The sequence below is a fragment of the Bison bison genome, unplaced genomic scaffold (genome assembly GCF_000754665.1).
Source record: "Bison bison bison isolate TAMUID 2011002044 unplaced genomic scaffold, Bison_UMD1.0 scf7180017864118, whole genome shotgun sequence".
Taxonomy (NCBI): domain Eukaryota; kingdom Metazoa; phylum Chordata; class Mammalia; order Artiodactyla; family Bovidae; genus Bison; species Bison bison.
Window position 1 is genome coordinate 2,374,365 of NW_011494690.1, and position 19,476 is coordinate 2,393,840.

At 35.5% G+C, this 19,476-nt stretch overlaps 1 protein-coding gene across 1 annotated transcript in view; it reads left to right on the top strand.

The window, feature by feature from the left end:
• Nucleotides 1-19,476, top strand: part of SPPL2A (signal peptide peptidase like 2A) — a 56,803-nt gene that overhangs the window by 13,657 nt on the left and 23,670 nt on the right. The window contains exons 2-10 of the mRNA XM_010839495.1: nucleotides 5,697-5,816; nucleotides 6,119-6,301; nucleotides 7,218-7,307; nucleotides 7,766-7,899; nucleotides 11,981-12,132; nucleotides 16,079-16,175; nucleotides 16,606-16,707; nucleotides 18,582-18,663; nucleotides 19,200-19,274. Coding sequence (XP_010837797.1) covers nucleotides 5,697-5,816; nucleotides 6,119-6,301; nucleotides 7,218-7,307; nucleotides 7,766-7,899; nucleotides 11,981-12,132; nucleotides 16,079-16,175; nucleotides 16,606-16,707; nucleotides 18,582-18,663; nucleotides 19,200-19,274 — 1,035 coding nt within the window. The remainder of the gene's footprint in view (nucleotides 1-5,696; nucleotides 5,817-6,118; nucleotides 6,302-7,217; nucleotides 7,308-7,765; nucleotides 7,900-11,980; nucleotides 12,133-16,078; nucleotides 16,176-16,605; nucleotides 16,708-18,581; nucleotides 18,664-19,199; nucleotides 19,275-19,476) is intronic.

Below are 19,476 nucleotides of genomic sequence, written 5' to 3' on the forward strand. Positions count from 1 at the left end.
CCAGGGCAATAGAAATAAAAGCAAAAATAGACAAATGGGATCTGACAAACTGACGAACTTTTGTACAGCAAAGGAAACCATAAACAAAATGAAAAGGTGAACCTGTGGCCTGGGAAAAAGTATTTGCAACTGAAATGACCTGCAGAGGTTTAATTTCCAAAATATACAAATAGCTCATGCAGCTCAGAAACATTAAAACAAATAACCCAATTGAAAAATGGGCAGAAGAGCTAAATAAACGTTTCTCCAAAGAATACATGTGGGCTACATACAATCACATGAAAAGATGTTCAACATTGCTAATTATTAGAGAACCGCCAATCAAAACTACAGTGAGGTACCTCTTTACCCCAGTCAGAATGACCATCATTAAAAAGTCTACAAATAGTAAATACTGGAGGGGATGTGGAGAAAGGGGAACCCTCCTACACTGTTGTTAGGAATGTAAATTGGTGCAACCACTATGGAAAACAGCATGGCGATTCCTCAAAAAAACTAAAAATAGAGTTGCTATATGATCCTGCAGTCCCACTCCTGGGCATATATCCAGAGAAAACTATGATTCAGAAAGATGCATGCAACCCAATATTCATAGCAGCACTATTTACAGTAGCCAAGACATGGAAGCAGCCTAAATGTTCATTCACAGATGAATGGATAAAGAAGATGTGGTACATATAAACAACAGAACAGTACTCAGCCATGATAGAGTGAAACAATGCCATTTGTATCAACATGGGTGGACCTAGAGATTATACTAAGTAAGTCAAAAAGAGAAAGACAGATACCATACAATGTATGATATCTGGAATGTAGATATGTGGAATCTAAAATATGACAAAAATGAATTTGTCTATGACACAGAAACAGACTCATAGACATAGAGAATAGATTTGCTTAGCAGAAGGGGTGTCGAGGACAAAAGGATTGGGAGTTTGTAATTAGCAGATGCAAACTACTATATACAGGATAGACCACAAAGTCTTCTTGTATAGCACAGGGAACTATATTCAATATCCTCTAATAAATCATAATGAAAAAAATGTATATATGTAGAACTGAATCACTTTACTGTACAGTAGAAATTAACTCAGTGTTGTAAATCGATTATACTTCAATAAAATAAATTTTAGAAAAGCTACACAGTAGTATATATAGTATGATCCCATATGTGTAAAATAAACGATGTATATGTTTAAGATTTGTCTATCTTTCTATCTTAAATATTCATAGATAGTATCTGGAAAGACATAAGAAAAGCCCTTAAGGGGTGACTGTGGGCAGGATGGCAAGAGAGGGATTTCATACCTTTTTGTTTTCTTTGATTGTGTTTTCCTTTTTTAATTTTCTCTTTCCAGTCTTTTTACATCTTCATCTTTGCTTTTGTTTTCCTCTTCTTTTGTTTTTTAAACAGGCTGATGTGTTTCTCTCTCTGTCATTCTTTAAGTTTACATAAATGTACAGGTACATATAGGGACCTTTATTTTTATGAAAATAGGAAACATTGTAAATATCTTTCTGGAATTTGCTTTTCTCACTATGGATATGTATTTCTATAAGTAGATCAAGTTCTTTCTTTTTGAAGCTGTGTACAATACATACCATAATGTAATGGATCCTTATCTGTAGAAGATGTTGTTTTTTGTTTTTGCTATAAGAGATAATATTGCAGTGAATATCCCTGTACATTTATCTTTCTACAATCTTGTGCATTGTGTAATAATAATACAACTGTAGGATATGAATCAGAGAATTATATATATTAAAAACATTTGATCGGGGGGTGGGAGGAAGGCTCAAGAAAGAGGGGATATATATGCACATGTAGCTGATTCACTTTGTTGTAATGCAGAAACTAAACAACATTATAAAGTAACTATACTCCAATAAAAAAAGTTTGATTGATATTGCCAATTGTCTGTTGTAAAGGTTATACCACTTCAGCAGCCTTAGACACAGTTAAAACCAAGTCAGTCAGTTCAGTCCCTTAGTCATATCCAACTCTTTACCACCCCATGGACTGCAGCACGCCAGGCTTCCCTGTCCATCACCAACACTTGGAGCTTGCTCAGACTCACAGCCATTGACTTGGTGATGCCATCCAACCATTTTATCCTCTGTCGTCCCCTTCTGCTATCAGTCTTTCCCAGCATCAGGACCTTTTCTAGTGAGTCACTTCTTCATATTAGGTGGCCAAAGTATTGGAGTTTCAGCTTCGGCATCAGTCCTTCCAATGAATATTCAGGACTGATTTCCTTCAGGACTGACTGGTTGGATCTCCTTGCAGTCCAAGGGACTCTCAAGAGTCTTCTCCAACACCACAGTTCAAAAACATCAATTCTTCAGCCCTCAGCTTTCTTTATGGTCCAACTCTCACATCCATACATGACTACTGAGAAAAATAATAGCTTTGACTAATCAGCAAAGTAATGTCCCTGCTTTTTAATAAGCTGTCTAGGTTGGTCATAACATTTCTTCCAAGGAGCAAGCGTCTTTTAATTTCATGGCTGCAGTCACCATCTGCAGTGATTTTGGAGCCCAAGAAAATAAAGTCTGTCATGGTTTCCATTGTTTCCCCATCTATTTGCCATGAAATGATGGGACCAGATGCCATGATCTTAGTTTTTTGAATATTGAGTTTTAAGCCAACTTTTTCACTCTCCTCTTTCACTTTCATCAAGAGGCTCTTCGGTTCCTCTTTGCTTTCTGCCATAAGGTTGGTGTCATCTGCATATCTGAAGTTATTGATGTTTCTCTCTGCAATCTTAATTCCTGTTTGTGCATCATCCAGCCCAGCGTTTCTCATGATGTACTCTGCATATAAGTTAAATAAGCAGGGTGACAATATACAGCCTTGACATACTCCTTTCCTTATTTGGAACCAGTCCATTGTTCCATGTCCAGTTCTAACTGTTGCTTCTTGACCTTCATACAGATTTCTCAGGAGGCAGGTCAGATGGTCTGGCATTCACATCTCTTTAAGAATTTTCCAGTTTGTTGTGATCCACACAGTCATAGGCTTTGGCGTAGTCAATAAGCAGAAGTAGATGTTTTTCTAGAACTCTCTTGCTTTTTCGATGATCCAGCAGATGTTGGCAATTTGATCTCTGGTTCCTCTGCCTTTTCTAAATCTAGCTTGAACATCTGAAAGTTCTCAGTTCATGTACTGTTGAAGCCTGCCTTGGAGAATTTTAAGCATTACTTTACTAGCGTGTGAGATGAGTGCAATTGTGCAGGAGTTTGAGCATTCTTTAGCATTGCCTTTCTTTGGGATTGGAATGAAAACTGACCTTTTCCAGTCCTGTGGCCACTGCTGAGTTTTCCAAATTTGCTGGCATATTGAGTGCAACACTTTCACAGCATCATCTTTCAGGATTTGAAATATCTCAACTGGAATTCCATCACCTCCACTAGCTTTGTTTGTAGTGATGCTTCCTAAGGCCCACTTGACTTCACATTCCAGGATGTCTGGCTCTAGGTGAATGATCACACCATCGTGGTTATCTGGGTCATGAAGGTCTTTTTGTATAGTTCTTCTGTGTATTCTTGCCACCTCCTCTTAATATCTTCTGTTTCTGTTAGGTCCATATCATTTCTGTCCTTTATTGACCCTGATCCTGGGAAAGATTAAAGGCAGGAGGAGAAGGGGATGACAGAGGATAAGATGGTTGGATGGCATCACCGACTCGATGGACATGAGTTTAAGTAAGCTCCAGGAGTTGGTGATGGACAGGGAAGCCTGGCCTGCTGCAGTCCATGGGGTTGCAAAGAGTCGGACACGACTGAGCAACTGAACTGAACTGAACTTGCATGAAATGTTCCCTTGGTATCTCTGATTTTCTTGAAGAGATCTCTAGTCTTTCCCATTCAGTTGTTTTCCTCTATTTCTTCACATTATTCACTGAGGAAGCCTTTCTTATCGCTCCTTGGTATTCTTTGGAACTCTGCATTCAGATGGGTGTATCTTTCCTTTTCTCCTTTGCCTTTAGCTTCTTTTATTTTTCCTTTTTCATTTGCTTTTGGTTAAAACCAAATCCTGATTTAGATACAGTCCTTTCCAAAAGGAGCTTAGGAGAATTACTGGTTCTTATCTGTGACAGGTAAAGGATAAATTCAGCCTGGAAACAAGGAAGTCCTCAAAGACTAATGGGGTCTTGTCAAAAGGATACAAAGAGCAAGGTGGAAGAGGCCATATTTGCAAACTGACCAAATTGGGCATAACTTGAACATCAAATAATCCCAAACAATAGATTCATTAAGAATTTAATAGCTCATTCCACCTCTGCTGTCAGAATCCAGTCAGAGCCACCAATATTTAGCTGCATGAAAACTGCATTTCTTTTTTCCAGAAATAATTTCCTTATGTAACATTTTATTTAATCTGATGGCATGTTTGAAGAATTCCCTACACTTGCTTAGATCCATAAGCTAATGAAGTCCCAAGTATGCCAGAAAGCCCTCAAACCCAAATGTTCACAAGAGATTTTAGGTAGGAGAGCATGGATTAGAGCATTTCTGTACTTCGTAGATAGTTAGATTGACTTCTATGTAATTACCAAAATTACAAATTTACAAAATTAATAGATCAAAAATGGTCAAATGTCGGTGCATACTTTAGTGGCAGAGGCTTGATAGTACACCATCTTTAACTGCCAAACAATCTTTTTTCTCCCTTTGGTTGTAGTGTAAGATTTTCTCAAAGGAGAGAGGAAGGATCTGGATTGATCCAAATTTAAAGGGAATTGTGATGCGGAGTACTATTCTAGTTATCTTGGGCTGTTTCTTCATATCATAGGCTCCACTCCCACCCCCCTACCCCCGTGTACTATGGTTTTTCTTTTTAGTCACTTAATACCTCTTGTCTCTCTTCTTTCTCAGTAGTGGGAAATGAGGCATAAGGAAAGAACATTCTTCTAGATCTTCCTTTTTCACTTTAAACTCTAGATTGGTCTTTTTGAATAGATTTTTTGCAGGGTCTTGAAAACTTGAGATTTCTAGTTTCTCTGGTTCATTTCCAAAGATAGCACTTAGAAGTTTACCCTACAACGCAGGAGACACTTGGAAGATCCTACGTGCCACAGAGTAACTAAGCCCCTGTGCCAGAACTACTGAGCCCACGTGTGGCACCTACTAAAGCCTGCATCCCTCAAGCCTGTGCTCTGTCACAAGAGAAGCCACCGAATGAGAAGCCTGCACGCTGCAACTAGAGAGTAGCTCCAGCTGCCAGAGCTACAGAAAAGCCTGCCCAGCGACAAAGACCTAGCACAGCCAAAAATAGAAGGAAAAAAATTTTTTTTTATAGTTTATCCTAGTAACTCATAGAATATGGAAGGTAAAATAGGTTAAGGGATTTCAGGTGCATTGTCTTTTATAGAATATGAGTAATGAAATAATAACTCATAAGAGATTGGGAAGTAAAGTTTCAGGGTGTGAAGGGAGTATCAAAGTTATAACATCATAACAAGATTCCTCCCTGGGATATGGCCCTTATAACATGGGCCATTAAGAAAGTGACTTCCTTAAAGAACGTTTTCTGAGCAACCATGTAGTTTTACTGTTTCCTCAAAGAAGTTCATTGGAGGACCTTACCCCTTAAGGAAATGTGGTCAAACCTGTATATAAATAGCTTTATTAAAATCTTTAGTTCTTGGCAAGCTGAATCATTGGCACTGTGAAAATTATTGTTTGTGTCCTAGACAGCTGCTCACGAAGCAATCCTCCATGCCTCTGGAAATGGCAGGCCTTCACCATCTAAGGACTACTGCATGCTATATAACCCTCACTGGACATCTCTTCCAAGTACCCTAGAAAATGCAGTAAGTAAATCACAGTTTCTATTTATAACAAAATAGTGAATGGTGAGAATGAGTGGTTATAATGTTTCAGTGTGTAACCTAATTGTAACATTATGATTAATATTTATTACTTTTGCTTTAGTATTTTTCTCTTTATGAGAAAAACAAGTTAGCAAATTTAAAAATACCTACCTCAAAGCCTGACTGTCATCAAATGTTTCTGATTTAAAGGAACTTGTGTTAAACCAATGTTGATACTCTCTTTGAATGCCTTTAGGGTGAAATATGATATATATAATATTAAAGACATTTCTTCTTTCCAGACTTCCATGAGTTTGATGAATCTGACTACCACTCCACTCTGCAACGTTTCTGATATTCCTCCTGATGGAATAAAGAACAAAGCAGTTGTGGTACAGTGGGGAACCTGCCATTTTCTTGAAAAAGCCAAAATTGCACAAACAGGAGGTGCTGAAGCTTTGTTGGTTGCCAATAATAGTGTCCTAGTAAGTTATTAAACTATAATAATTTCTTTTGCGTTCTTGATACCAAATTTTACAGGAACTGAGCCATATTCTTTGTGTGTGGTTTGGGGCTGAGTGTTTTGGGGGTTTTTTGGGTTTTGTTTTAAACTTTTTGTTTTTTATTGGGATGTAGCCGATTAACAAACAATGTTGTGGTAGATTCTGAACAGTGAAGGGTCTCAGTTCAGTTCAGTCACTCAGTCGTGTCCGGCTCTTTGCAACCCCATGGACAGCAGTATGCCAGCCTTCCCTGTCCATCACCAACTCCCAGAGCCTACTCAAACTCATGTCCATCATGTCGGTGATGCTATCCAACCATCTCATCCTCTGTTGTCCCGTTCTCCTCCTGCCCTCAATCTTTCCCAGCATCAGGGTCTTTTCCAGTGAGTTGGTTCTTTGTATCAGGTGGCCAGAGTATTGGAGTTTCAGCTTCAGCATCAATCCTTCCAATGAATATTCAGGACTGATTCCTTTAGGATTGACTGATTGGGGTCTCAGCCATACATATACGTGTATCCATTCTCTCCCAAATTCCCCTCTCATTCAAGCTGCCACATAACATTAAGTAGGGTTTCCTGTGCTATCGGGGCTGAGTTTTGAATAATCTGATGGTAATATTCATAAACATTCTGGTTATAATAGGTGTTTAATTGGAAAATTTTGTTTCTTTTCCACTCCTAGAATAGACAAGATATGTTAGGAACGTGTGTGCGGGTATAAAATATCAGTTTAAAAAGATTCCAGTTTGAATCCTTTTTAATATTATAATATTAAGAAAGAACACATGAAACATTGTTTTATAACTTTAAAAAGATACTTGTATTTAATGAATGATTTGTAGTTTATTCTGTAAATACACTAGTAGTTCATAAGTTTTCATAATTTTTTTTTCTTGTAGTTTCCTCCCTCAGGGAACAAATCTGAATTTCTTGATGTGAAAATATTGATTGCATTTATAAACCACAAAGACTTTAAAGATATGAAGCAGGTAAATTAATAATTATCTGTTAGATAAAGTTTATAAATAGTACAATTCTGTACTTTAATCCACTGATATTTAAATTATTATATATGTTCCATTTGCTAGTAAGATGGAACTTGCTAGTCTTATTCACCCCTCCCCATTTAGCACAAGGTGTTTCAGAGTCTTGATGTTTGAGAGGATATTTCTTTGTTTCGACCTTTAAAAATCTTTGTATCATATCATTTGTCTTAATTTTAAATCCTTGAACAAAATGTCAATGTGTGAAACACCACACTTTTGCTTTTAATAAAACAAAGCCTCATAATTTTGACAAGACTATATTATGTTGTCAAAATAATTCTGTTATTCTTGACTGTCTTATATATCCTGTCCATTCCAGAATGAAATTGGAATATTGCTGCCATACTCTATAGTAAAAAGAAAATGAATTCCAGTGTATTAACTGTTATTTTGCATTTCAGACTCTCGGAGATAACATTATGGTGAAAATGTATTCTCCATCGTGGCCTAACTTTGACTATACTATGGTGGTTATTTTTGTAATTGCTGTATTCACTGTGGCATTAGGAGGATACTGGAGCGGGCTAATTGAATTGTAAGCTTAATTAAACTTCATTGTTTTTAAGATAAATGGTTAAAAAATTATTGTCTTTAAACATTTTATCATGTACCAACACTTAAAGTTCCACTTGTTCTCAGAATATAGTGCTGACAGCATTAGATCGCAGGTTTGTCCTCTCACAGACCTTCAACTTTTCACTGAGAGGAAGGGAGTTGTAGGTTCCTCTTGTTCTTCTGCTGGCAAGGAAACATTGAAGTTTCACCAAAGGCTCTTAAATTAAAACGTTTTATTACCTCACCCAGAAAAGGTGGAGATAGTTAGCATCCTAATGTACCTATTCGCTTAGATTGGAAGAAAATAAACAGAGTGGGAAGTTTTTCAGCTCCTCCTGAGTTGAATCATTACAGTGTGACCTCACCATTCTATTCAGTGTTTTAGGAATTGGATATTAATTAAGCATGTCCATATTTTAATTTAAATATAGAAATCTCAAAGGTACATGAAATTTGGATTTGTCTATTTAATAACAACCTAAAGCCAGTGTTCTTACAGTTATGTACCTTTTGCTGTAGATTAAAGCAGGCAGTGTAGTTTAGAAGAATCAGTTCATTTTCATAACTCTGAGTAAAAAATTGTGCTCAGAGCACATTATTTTGTGCATAAAGGACAATATGTTCACCTTGTGAATTGATCTATAGATTCCACTAAAAAGGGCTTATTTGACGCCAGCTAAAGCTAATAAGCTTATTTGTAATTTCTTAAAATACTAAAATTTGATTGACTTACAGTAAGAGAAATCTAACAAGCATAGATTCCTAGAGTATTGAGCTTAAAATATTTTACATATTTGGAAAACACATTTTAGCATGTGTTAGTCACATGTCTTCACATAAGTAAGCATTATATTTTTCACTATTAACTTTATAAAGCCTAGTATGGAAGATCTCCAGAATCATTTTCTAGATCATATGCTAAAATGTTATAATTTCTGAAAAGCTACTGATTAATTGAAAATGTTTTTCCATTTAATATAGATTCTCACTGTACTTACATTATTATGTAAATTGTGTCTTTTCTAGAGTAGTGCTGCTCAAGATATAATGTGAATACAAACTGTCTTGAGATCTCATTCAGTTCAGTTCAGTCGCTCAGTCATGTCCGACTCTTTGCGACCCCGTGAACCGCAGTATGCCAGTCCTGCCTATCCATCACCAACTCCCGGAGTCCACCCAAACCCATGTTCATTAAAATTTTTAAAAATTCAGATTTAGTAGGCTTGGAGTGAATGCTGAGATTCTGCATTTTTTAACAAACTGGTCCATGAACTTTGAGTTAGCAAGGCAAGCTTAATGTACCTGTCAGGACAGGCTCCTCCTCAAGAAAATTAGAGGTGGGAGAGCAGTACTTGTATGTAGTCATAAAACATGATGATGGACAAAAACAAAAAATGTATTGCCTTCAGTAAGTAGGTTGGGGGAAGAGATATCTTTTACTTACAGAGTTAAGGATTTTGAAATTGAAGTGACCAGTTCTAAAAGTAGGTTGTGGTGGTGGTGGTTTAGTTGCTAAGTCGTGTCAGACTCTTGCGACCCCATGGACTATAGCCTGCCGGGCTCCTCTGTCCATAGGATTCTCCAGGCAAGAATACTGGAATAGGTTGCCATTTCCTTCTCCAGGGGATCTTCCCGACCAAGGAATTGAACCTAGGTCACCTGTATGGTAGGCAGATTCTTTACCAACTGAGCTACAAGGGAAGCCCAAAAAGTAGGATAAAGATAGAAAAAACAAAGTGTGTATGTTGTGGGTGGGAGTGACAGTATAGAGAAAGAGTATTAATGATAAAATGGAAAAAGTTTCATAAAAAGTAGAATTATTGACATAAGGACCATTTACAACAGCATGACTGGATTTTGAGGGTATTACTTATGCTAAGTGAAATAAGTCAGACAAAGATAAATACCAGAACATCTCATTTATGTGTGAAATCTTTAAAAAAAATGAACTCATAGGTGCAGAGAACAGATTGGTGGTTACCAGAGGTGGGGAGGTGGAGGGTGGGAAAAACAGGTGAAGGTGCTCAAAAGGTACGACTTCCAGTTATAAGATAAATAAGTCCTGGTGATGTCCAACATAGTGGCCATCGTGCATGATTCTGTCCTCATATTTGAAAGTTGCTAATAAAGTAGTTCTTAAGAGTTCTCATCACAAGAAAAAAAAATCTTTTTAACTATGTACTGATGAGTGGGAACTAAACTTATTGTGGTAATCATTTTGCAGTATATACAATTATCAAATCATTGTGTAGTACACCTGAAATTAATGTTATATGTCTTCTATGTCTTAATTTTAAAAAATAACACAGGAGCAGTTATTTAGCAAGTAAAGAGAGTTAGACTGAAAGAGAAGGGAAAAGAGAATATGGCTTAGGGAAGGAAAAGTTTACCAGAACAGGACCTCATAACCCAGAATTAACCTGCCAAATGAAAGATGTACTTTATGCAAAAAGGAAAAATGCTTAGATTCCGTATAAAGACTTTTCAGTAGAGAGTTAAACTCCTGTTATAATGAGCCCTCATATAACTGGTGAAGAAGAAAATGGCAGTCTACTCCAGTATTCTTACCTGGAAAATCCCAGGGATGGAGGAGCCTGGCAGACTACAGCCCATGGGGTCTCAAAGAAGTCAGACACAACTGAGCAACTGAGCATGCATGCATGTAACTGGTCCTCATCATAAACTCAAGATGGCAGGAAAGAAAGCTTAGCTTCCTAGTGCCTGTGGCTCTCGACCTGATTTGAATACAGTTTTTTTAAAAAAGATGAGTTGTATTATTTTAACATGATATAAACCTAGAATATATTTTCCTTCAATAAATTACATGGTATAAATTGAATATGAATATATAACCTTTTGGTTATTGTGCCCTATATGGGTTCTGTGATAGAAATGACCTTAAATAAATGTTTGCAATGAATTTATCCAAAGGTGGGCATGTTTTCCCACTCAAGTACCACTTTTGTTAAAACTCTGTTAATACCCTGTAATCTGGCTCTACAGTTTCAGGGAAATACTGTGTGTTCCTCCTCAAACCTCCCTGCTCCTTTCCCAGGCAGCCTCCCTAGAGTCCCAGATGCATGGAATAGTAACCATCCTGATACCCAGTTTTCTGATAAGAAAGCGGCATGTTGATAAATAAGCAGTTTAGCAAATGTACTGGTTGATAGAAATAAATCTTTTTTTAACCTAAAGTTCATATTTAGCCCAGACCTGGTGAAAAGGATCAGGATATTAAAAAAAAAAAAAAAATGGAACACCATTTTACACTTAATCTTAGCCAAAAGGCCAAGAAGCGATCGGAAATACCATTTTAGTAGACCAGAGTTGAAGGGACTTGTGCTGGAAGAGTACGTTAGTGGCTTCTGTATAACTGGGGAGAGACAAGGAGACAGAACTGAAACTGACTGTTCAATAAAAGAAGCTTGTGACCCTTTCCTCTTCAGCTCCTGTGTCTGCCTTTCACTATTTGTGTGACCCCAGAAGGGGTAATGGGAGAATTAGAAAGAATATTTTGCTACCTTGAATCAAGGTGTAGGACAAAGCTATGTCTTGAACTTCTTTTGAATCCTTCATAATATGTTGATTAGCACCAGACTTACAGTAAATACTGAGCTGACTGATAGAATAAGTTAGTGTTTGACATTGAAGAGAAGCTAATTTTAAAAGTAGTTTACTATCTGCAAGTTGGTAATATTAACTGTAGTGTATAAAAAGAATTGGTTTTTATTTGAAACATTACATCAGTGTAGTTTCCAAATTAGATAATATAAACATCACCAAAAACATTAATTTTTTATGTAATAAATATCTTCTGTTTCAACAGTTTTGTCTCCAGAAAAAAAAATAGTTTAATAAGTTAGTGGTTAATAACACACCAACTCTGAAGGGTAGAATTATAAAGAGTTTTACTTCTAGATTAAGTATTTCTTCATGGTGTATAACTTTTTAAGTATATTAACTTTGTAATCAGAAACAACTTTAAGTTAGTATTACAGATAGATTTTAAAAATAACTGTACATGGCAGAGATTGCTGAAGTTTCTGTGTGTGTTTATGCAGGGAAAACATGAAGGCAATGACAAACACTGAAGATAGAGAAATGAGGAAAAAGAAGGAAGAATATTTTACTTTTAGTCCTCTAACAGTTATAATATTTGTGGTCATCTGCTGTATTATGATGGTCTTACTTTATTTCTTCTACAAATGGTTGGGTAAGAAATCATTTTATATTTGCTACTTTTTAGCATACAATCTTTTCATTTACTTTGCCAGATTTATCTTTTCCTTTAAGGCATTCAACTGGAAAACTTAAGTGAATAATTAAAAAGTGATATTAACTTTTTAAACTGTCGAAAATGTTTAGGTCCCTGTTACTCTGGGATTAAAAAAAAAATTCTGATTTAAAATATACTGTGACTCAAAATAAGAACACTTCTTCATGGACAACCTGAAAGAATTGCTAGGGTCCCTAAGTTTTCCTCTCTGCAGATAAAGCGTAATAGACAGGTATCTAAGCAGACTGAGGATTTCTTGGTAGCTATATACAGTTACATGAAATCTAATAGAAGATTATTCAGATTATGAATTTATTGCTTCTGCTTACTCCTAAAGTGTGATTGGTCCTTTTTTTCAGTTTGCAAATCAAAATGTATTGCTTAAATTTTGTTTTACTTGTGTGAACATTTAAGATCATACTACATCTAAAAACACACAGGTACTTGCTTGTAGTTTAAAGAGTAAATGATACTTTTTCCTTTAGGAAGGAAAGGGTCATGGCTTGCCCATCCCCTGAACACTCTACTTAGTGTTCTGATAAGATGGAAATCTGCCATTTGTGGCCAACATGTAGCAGAAAGAGAAGGGAGCCCAAGAAAAAGAGTGTGCCTAATGAGAATTAGCAAAAACCCTTTGTGAAAACCACCACAGGCTACAAAATGTTTATTTAGAGAATAATAGTATAATTTTCTAGAGTAGAAAACTAAGGCCTCAGGTTAGTTTCACTTTAGTTTTCAATTTCTCCTCTCCTATGGTAGCTGTTTTGAAACCATACTTACATATATTTCCAAATAGAAAAAAATTATTCTTGGAATATCACTCATATTCAATATGTTGTTGGGAGAGTGGATACGAGTGTGGTATTTATATTACGTCATCATTGCACAGCTAATTTTTCTGTTTTAAATTCTCAGCCTTCAATTGTGTGTCTGACCCTCAGTTGATATATTTAGTGGTCTTTGATAGAACAGAGATTTCTCTACTTTACCCTAAAGCACGTTTTAGTTTTTGGTAAGGGATTTCCTTAAACTCATCACTATTTAAAAATTGACCCTGTTTGTAATTTTCAGTGTAGGAGGAGGAAGATCATTTTAAAGCTCTTGGTTATCCCATGATGTGGGGTCTAATTATGACTCTAACAATGGTGTGTGATATTGTAAAATTTAATATACTTTCAAATGGTTCCTTATGGCTAAAATTGATGCCATTTCTTAATATGTTCAATGTATTAAATTGCTAAGATTCTCCATGCCATTTTATGTTAAGTCATGCTCAAGAAAATAACTAAAGATAGTTATATTTACCAAATTCTCTCTCATACCAAATCGTTTTCTTAGGTATAGTAGGACACTAAAACTCTGGTATGGCTTCCACAGCATGACTTCCACTAGAGTTTAAAATCTTGGTTTGGAGACCTTTGGTGGATGACTAAACAAACTCAACTTGGCAATCTTTGATTGTCAGTCTTACTACTTAGATTGTCATATATGTGCAATAATAACATAATAAGCCAATGAAAAAATAATTTGTCCAAGATCACCAATTAGAAAGTGATTAATTTACTGCCCCTTATTTACTGTCTCTAGTTTGCTGTCTTTTCTCACATACAAAACAAAGTTATAGTTTTCTGAAATCTAGTGGAATTTGCAAAATTCCATTAAAATGTGTATTACCATTGTATAATTTCGAGAAATTTCACAAAGCAATACTTTTAGAGCATGATAATTTCTTCCTGTTTTTAACAACAGCAAGATCAAATGTTTTTAATTTTAAGTAATTTTCAACCAAGTATAGCTAAAATAGAAAAACATTAGTGAATTTTAATACCTTAATATCACATCTAGACAATGAGGTTTGTTTAAGTGGATTTGGTTTTACCACATGTAAAGTTATTAGAGATGAATTCCACCATAGGAATATGTAGACTTCATGATTAATGTCTAAGGTAGGTAAAAGTTCTCATCTTTAAGATTTTAAAAAATATTTTAGGGACGCATGTATACCTATGGCTGATTCATGTTGATATATGGCAAAAGCCACCACAATATTGTGAAATAATTATCCTTCCATTAAAATAAATAAATTTTTTTAAAAGTAAAACTTTTCCACTAAAAAAAAAAAAAAAGTATTTTAAGTGGTTTATTAATTCTTCCATTTAAATATAAATGTCTACAACTCATTTTATAGACATCTTTACCAAACATGTGACTTTGAATCATTGAATGATAAAATGCACAGCTACTAACATAAATCTAGCAATGTTTTCTTAGGTCAGTCTCTGAAGGCAAAAGAAATAAAAGCAAAAATAAACAAATGGGACCTAATAAAACTTAAAGCTTTTACATAGCAAAGGAAACCATAAACAAAACTGAAAGACAGCCTATGAACTGGGAGAAAATATTTGCAAAAGATGCAACCATCAGGGGTTAATATCTAAAATACACAAACGGCTCATACAATTCAATATCAAAAAAACAAACAACCCAATCAGAAAGAGGGCAGAGGACCTAAATGGACATTTCTCCAAAGACAACATACAAATGGCCTATAGGCACATGAGAAGATGCTCAGCATCACTGATTATTAGAGAAATGCAGATCAGAACTACATGAGGTTTCATCTTACACCTGTCAGAATGGCCATCTTCAAAAAGTCTACAAATAATAAAATTTTTGAGAGGGTGTGGAGAAAAGGGAACCCTCCTATCACTGTTGGTGGGAATATAAATTGGTGTGGCCACTATGGAAAACAGTATGGAGGTTCCTTAAAAACTAAAAATAGAGCTAACGTAGGATCCAGCAATTCCACTTCAGTGTATTTATTCCAAGAAAACAAAAAAGTAAATAGAACCTATATATGCATTCTTATGTTCACTAGGGGCTTCCCTGGTGGCTCAGACAGTAAAGAATCTGCCTGTGTTGCAGCAGACCCAGGTTCAATCCCTGGGTTGGGAAAATTCTCTGGAGTAGGAAATGGCAACCCACTCCAGTATTCTTGCCTGGAGAATTCCATGGACAGAGTAGCATGGTAGGCTACAGTCCACAGGGTCACAAGGAGTTGGACATGACTGAGCAACTAATACTTTCTTTCTACTTCTATGTTCATTGTGACGTTATTTACAATAGCCAAATTATGGAAGCAACCTAAATGCCCATCAATAGCTGAATGGGTAAAGAAGGTATGAGATATATATATAATAGAATATTACTCAGTCATTAAAAAACAATGAAATAATGCTATTCGCAGTAACATGGGTGAACCTAAAGATTATTATGCTAAGTTAACTCAAACAGAAAGACAAATAATATGACATTATGTATGTGGAATCTAAAAAATAATACAGATCAGCTTATTTACAAACTAGAAAGACAGCCATAGTAAAGAAATTTACAATTAAAGGGGAAAGAGAAGGGATAAAGTAGCAGTATAGGATTAACAAATATACCCCACTATCTTTTATAAAGATAAACAATGAGTATTATATACCACGGGAACTATATTTAGTATCTTGTAATAGCCTATATTGGAAAAGAATCTGAAGCTGTACACCTGAAACTAATCCAGTATTGTAAATCAACTGTAATAGTAAAATTTTTTAAAAAAGAAAAAAATTGCAGAGCCAGCTTCAGCCCTTAAAGAAATCCTAGTAGTGTGTAGTGGAACTGAAACAACACATGAAATACCACCCTTAAAGCTCAGGATCTAAGTATAAGTATGTTCAGTTTAGTAACCAATTCAGATTATGATATGGTCACTGCATTGAAAGTATTATTATCCAATAAGAAAGCTAAAGAACTAATATTAATTGTATAAAAGTTTTCTTACCATGTTTCCTTATCGTGTTTCCTCTGTTCTCATATAATTTGGTGTCTTTTTTTCTAGTTTATGTTATGATAGCAATTTTCTGCATAGCATCAGCGATGAGTCTGTACAACTGTCTTGCTGCACTAGTTCGTAAGATACCATGTGGACAATGCACGTATGTATCTCTTGTGAGAAAGCCCATAATGGTTTTTGTAATTTAAAACAATACAAGGAAAAATAGGACCTGTGTTGTAAACCTGTGAAGTCCAATATACATGTTGCTATTTTAATTAAAAATAATTAAAATTAAATTAAAAATTCACTTGCCCAGTCCCGTGAGCCACGTTTCAAGTGCTAATTAATAACCACATGTGGCTAATGGCTGTGGTATTGGACAGCACAGATACAGAGCATTTTCATCAACACAGTTCTATTGAACTGGTGAATATTTTATTATGTATCATTCATTGTAGTTAAAGTCAAGGCTTTAAAATTGAGGTTTCAAAAAACTTTCTTGTCACTGTGGCAAACATTCATTTGTTACATTAAGTGAACACAGTATTTCATCTTTAGGGTAAATTAATGTATTTCAAACTGTCTTTTAGGATTACCTGTCGTGGCAAGAGCATTGAAGTGAGACTTATTTTTCTCTCTGGACTGTGCATAGCAGTAGCTGTTGTTTGGGCTGTATTTCGAAATGAAGATAGGTATGAATACTCATTGTATTTCCTTTTAGGTTAGACTCAGGAGGGGTTGTGTCATATCTTGCCTTGATAATTGTTCATTATGGATTTTTTTTCCCCCAGAACATCCTAGTCTTGAAACATGCCAAATACTTAAATAAAGAAATCTTGTGCTAATGGATTTGAGGTTGTCTAGAGAAGGAAATATAAACTAGGATTTAAACATCTAAACTGAAATAGGCTCCAATAATACACTTATTTATGGTATAGCCACACAGTGAAGTGCAATGCAGCTGTCAAGAATGAAGATTTCTGTGAATTGATATGCAGTGATTTCCAGGATATATTTTTAATTGAAAAAAGCCAAATATGCAAGAATATCTAGCATATGCTACCTTTCATGTGAGAAAGAAAGAAATATAAGAAAATATATAGGTTTCTGTCTATTTGCAGGAAGGATAACCAGAAAATAATTTTAACAGTTCATTAATAAAATTAAAACCCCAAAGGATTTAATAGCCCAAAATTTAGGAGGAGAGTTCATACAATTGTAGGCAGCTCCAAGTATGATAATCAGTTGGTAATTATTCATGCTAGTTGTCAATTTCTGGTAGAGTTTGATGTATAGCTCTCATTTCCTTTATGCTTTAGCTATCTGGAAGTATATTAACATCGTATCCTTTGTTATGAGCTACCTTTGTAAAAAGAGACATGTAAAATTCAAAGATTAAGGATAAAGATGCACTTTTGTCTGATACACTTTCTCCTGAAGCAGGCTTTCAACTTTTTCTTAGTGCAGTAGTCTTCATTATTCTCAGTTCAGTCGCTCAGTCATGTCCAACTCCTTGTGACCCCATGAACCGCAGCACACCAGGCCTCCCTGTCCATCACCAACTCCCGGAGTCCACCCAAACCCATGTCCATCGAGTCGATGATGCCATCCAACCATCTCATCCTCTGTCGTCCCCTTCTCCTCCTGCCCTCAATCTTTCCCGGCATCAGGGTCTTTTCCAATGAGTCAACTCTGCATGAGGTGGCCAAAGTATTGGAGTTTCAGCTTCAGCATCAGTCCTTCCAATGAACACCCAGGACTGATCTCCTTTAGGATGGGCTGGTTGGATCTCCTTGCAGTCCAAGGGACTCTCAAGAGTCTTCTCCAACACCACAGTTCAAAAGCATCAATTCTTCGGGGCTCAACTTTCTTTATAATCCAACTCTCACATCCATACATGACTGCTGGAAAAACCATAGCCTTGACTAGATGGACCTTTGTTGGCAAAATAATGTCTCTGCTTTTTAATATGCTGTCTAGGCTGGTCATAACCTTCCTTCCAAGGAGCAAGCGTCTTTTAACTTCATGGCTGCAATCACCATCTGCAGTGATTTTGGAGCCCAGAAAAATAAAGTCAGCCACTGTTTCCACTGTTTCTCCATCTATTTGCCATGAAGTGATGGTACCGGATGTCATGATCTTAGTTTTCTGAATGTTGAGCTTTAAGCCAACTTTTTCACTCTCCTCTTTCACTTTCATCAAGAGGCTCTTTAGTTCTTCTTCACTTTCTGCCATGAGGGTGGTGTCATCTGCATATCTGAGGTTGTTGATATTTCTCCCGGCGATCTTGATCCCAGCTTGTGCTTCCTCCAGCCCAGCATTTCTCATGATGTACTCTGCATATAAGTTAAAAAAGCAGGGTGACAATATACAGCCTTGACTATTCTACTAGAACAATAAAATATGGAGACTGTAAGAGGTTTTTCTGTTGTTATAACTGCTACTTAATAGTTGAATAGTCAAATCATAGCAATTGAACAGTATTGCTTTAGTGATATTTTTCTTTTGAAATGTTCCACTTAAAAATAACTGAGTAAAACAATAGAGTAATTTCTTTTGATTTTAGGTGGGCTTGGATTTTACAGGATATCTTGGGGATTGCTTTCTGTCTGAATTTAATTAAAACACTGAAGTTACCCAACTTCAAGGTAAAGTAGACTACTTTGCTAGCTAAAGTATTGTTTTCTTTTTAAAACAATTTTATAAAGGTATAATTTACATATAATTAAATGCACCTATTTTAAGTGTATAGATTATTGAAACTTTACAAATATGTAACTTTGTAACCACTATCCCAATCAATTATAAAATATTTCTTACCTCATCAAAAGCTCTATTATGCCCTTTATCAATCAGTCCTAATCCCCAACCGAGGAAACCACTGATTTTCTACATAAAATATTTGTAATCATTCACATAGTATGCCAAATTCATATAATCTGTACAAGACTAAAATAAGGAAGAACATTTCTTTGCTTCAATGATTCTTTTTTAAAAGAATGGGTTGAAGCAGATAAAATTTTAATGTGATTTATAGAATAAAACTACAAATAGCAATAAACATTAAATGCCTTAAAAAATAGTGTTTAAATGTATGTTACATGTTTATTTGTATTTGCAAAATAATATCTCTTAATTTAAATATGAGAAGTTTGACCTTTAAATTTGTTTCTTTCTTCAACAGTCATGTGTGATACTTCTAGGCCTTCTCCTCCTCTATGATGTATTTTTTGTTTTCATAACACCATTCATCACAAAGGTATGATAATTTTTAAATCCATAAGAAACAAACTAAATGATTAGAACCTTAAATGTGCTCTTAGAGTATTGATTTTCCAGATGTTTACCATTGACTGGGTTCTAATTCTCTTAAGAGAATTGTCACTGAAATTGGTCTTTTAACAGAGGATATTTTTAAGGCTTTACACCATTTTGCTAAAAAAAAAAAAAAAAAAAAAATT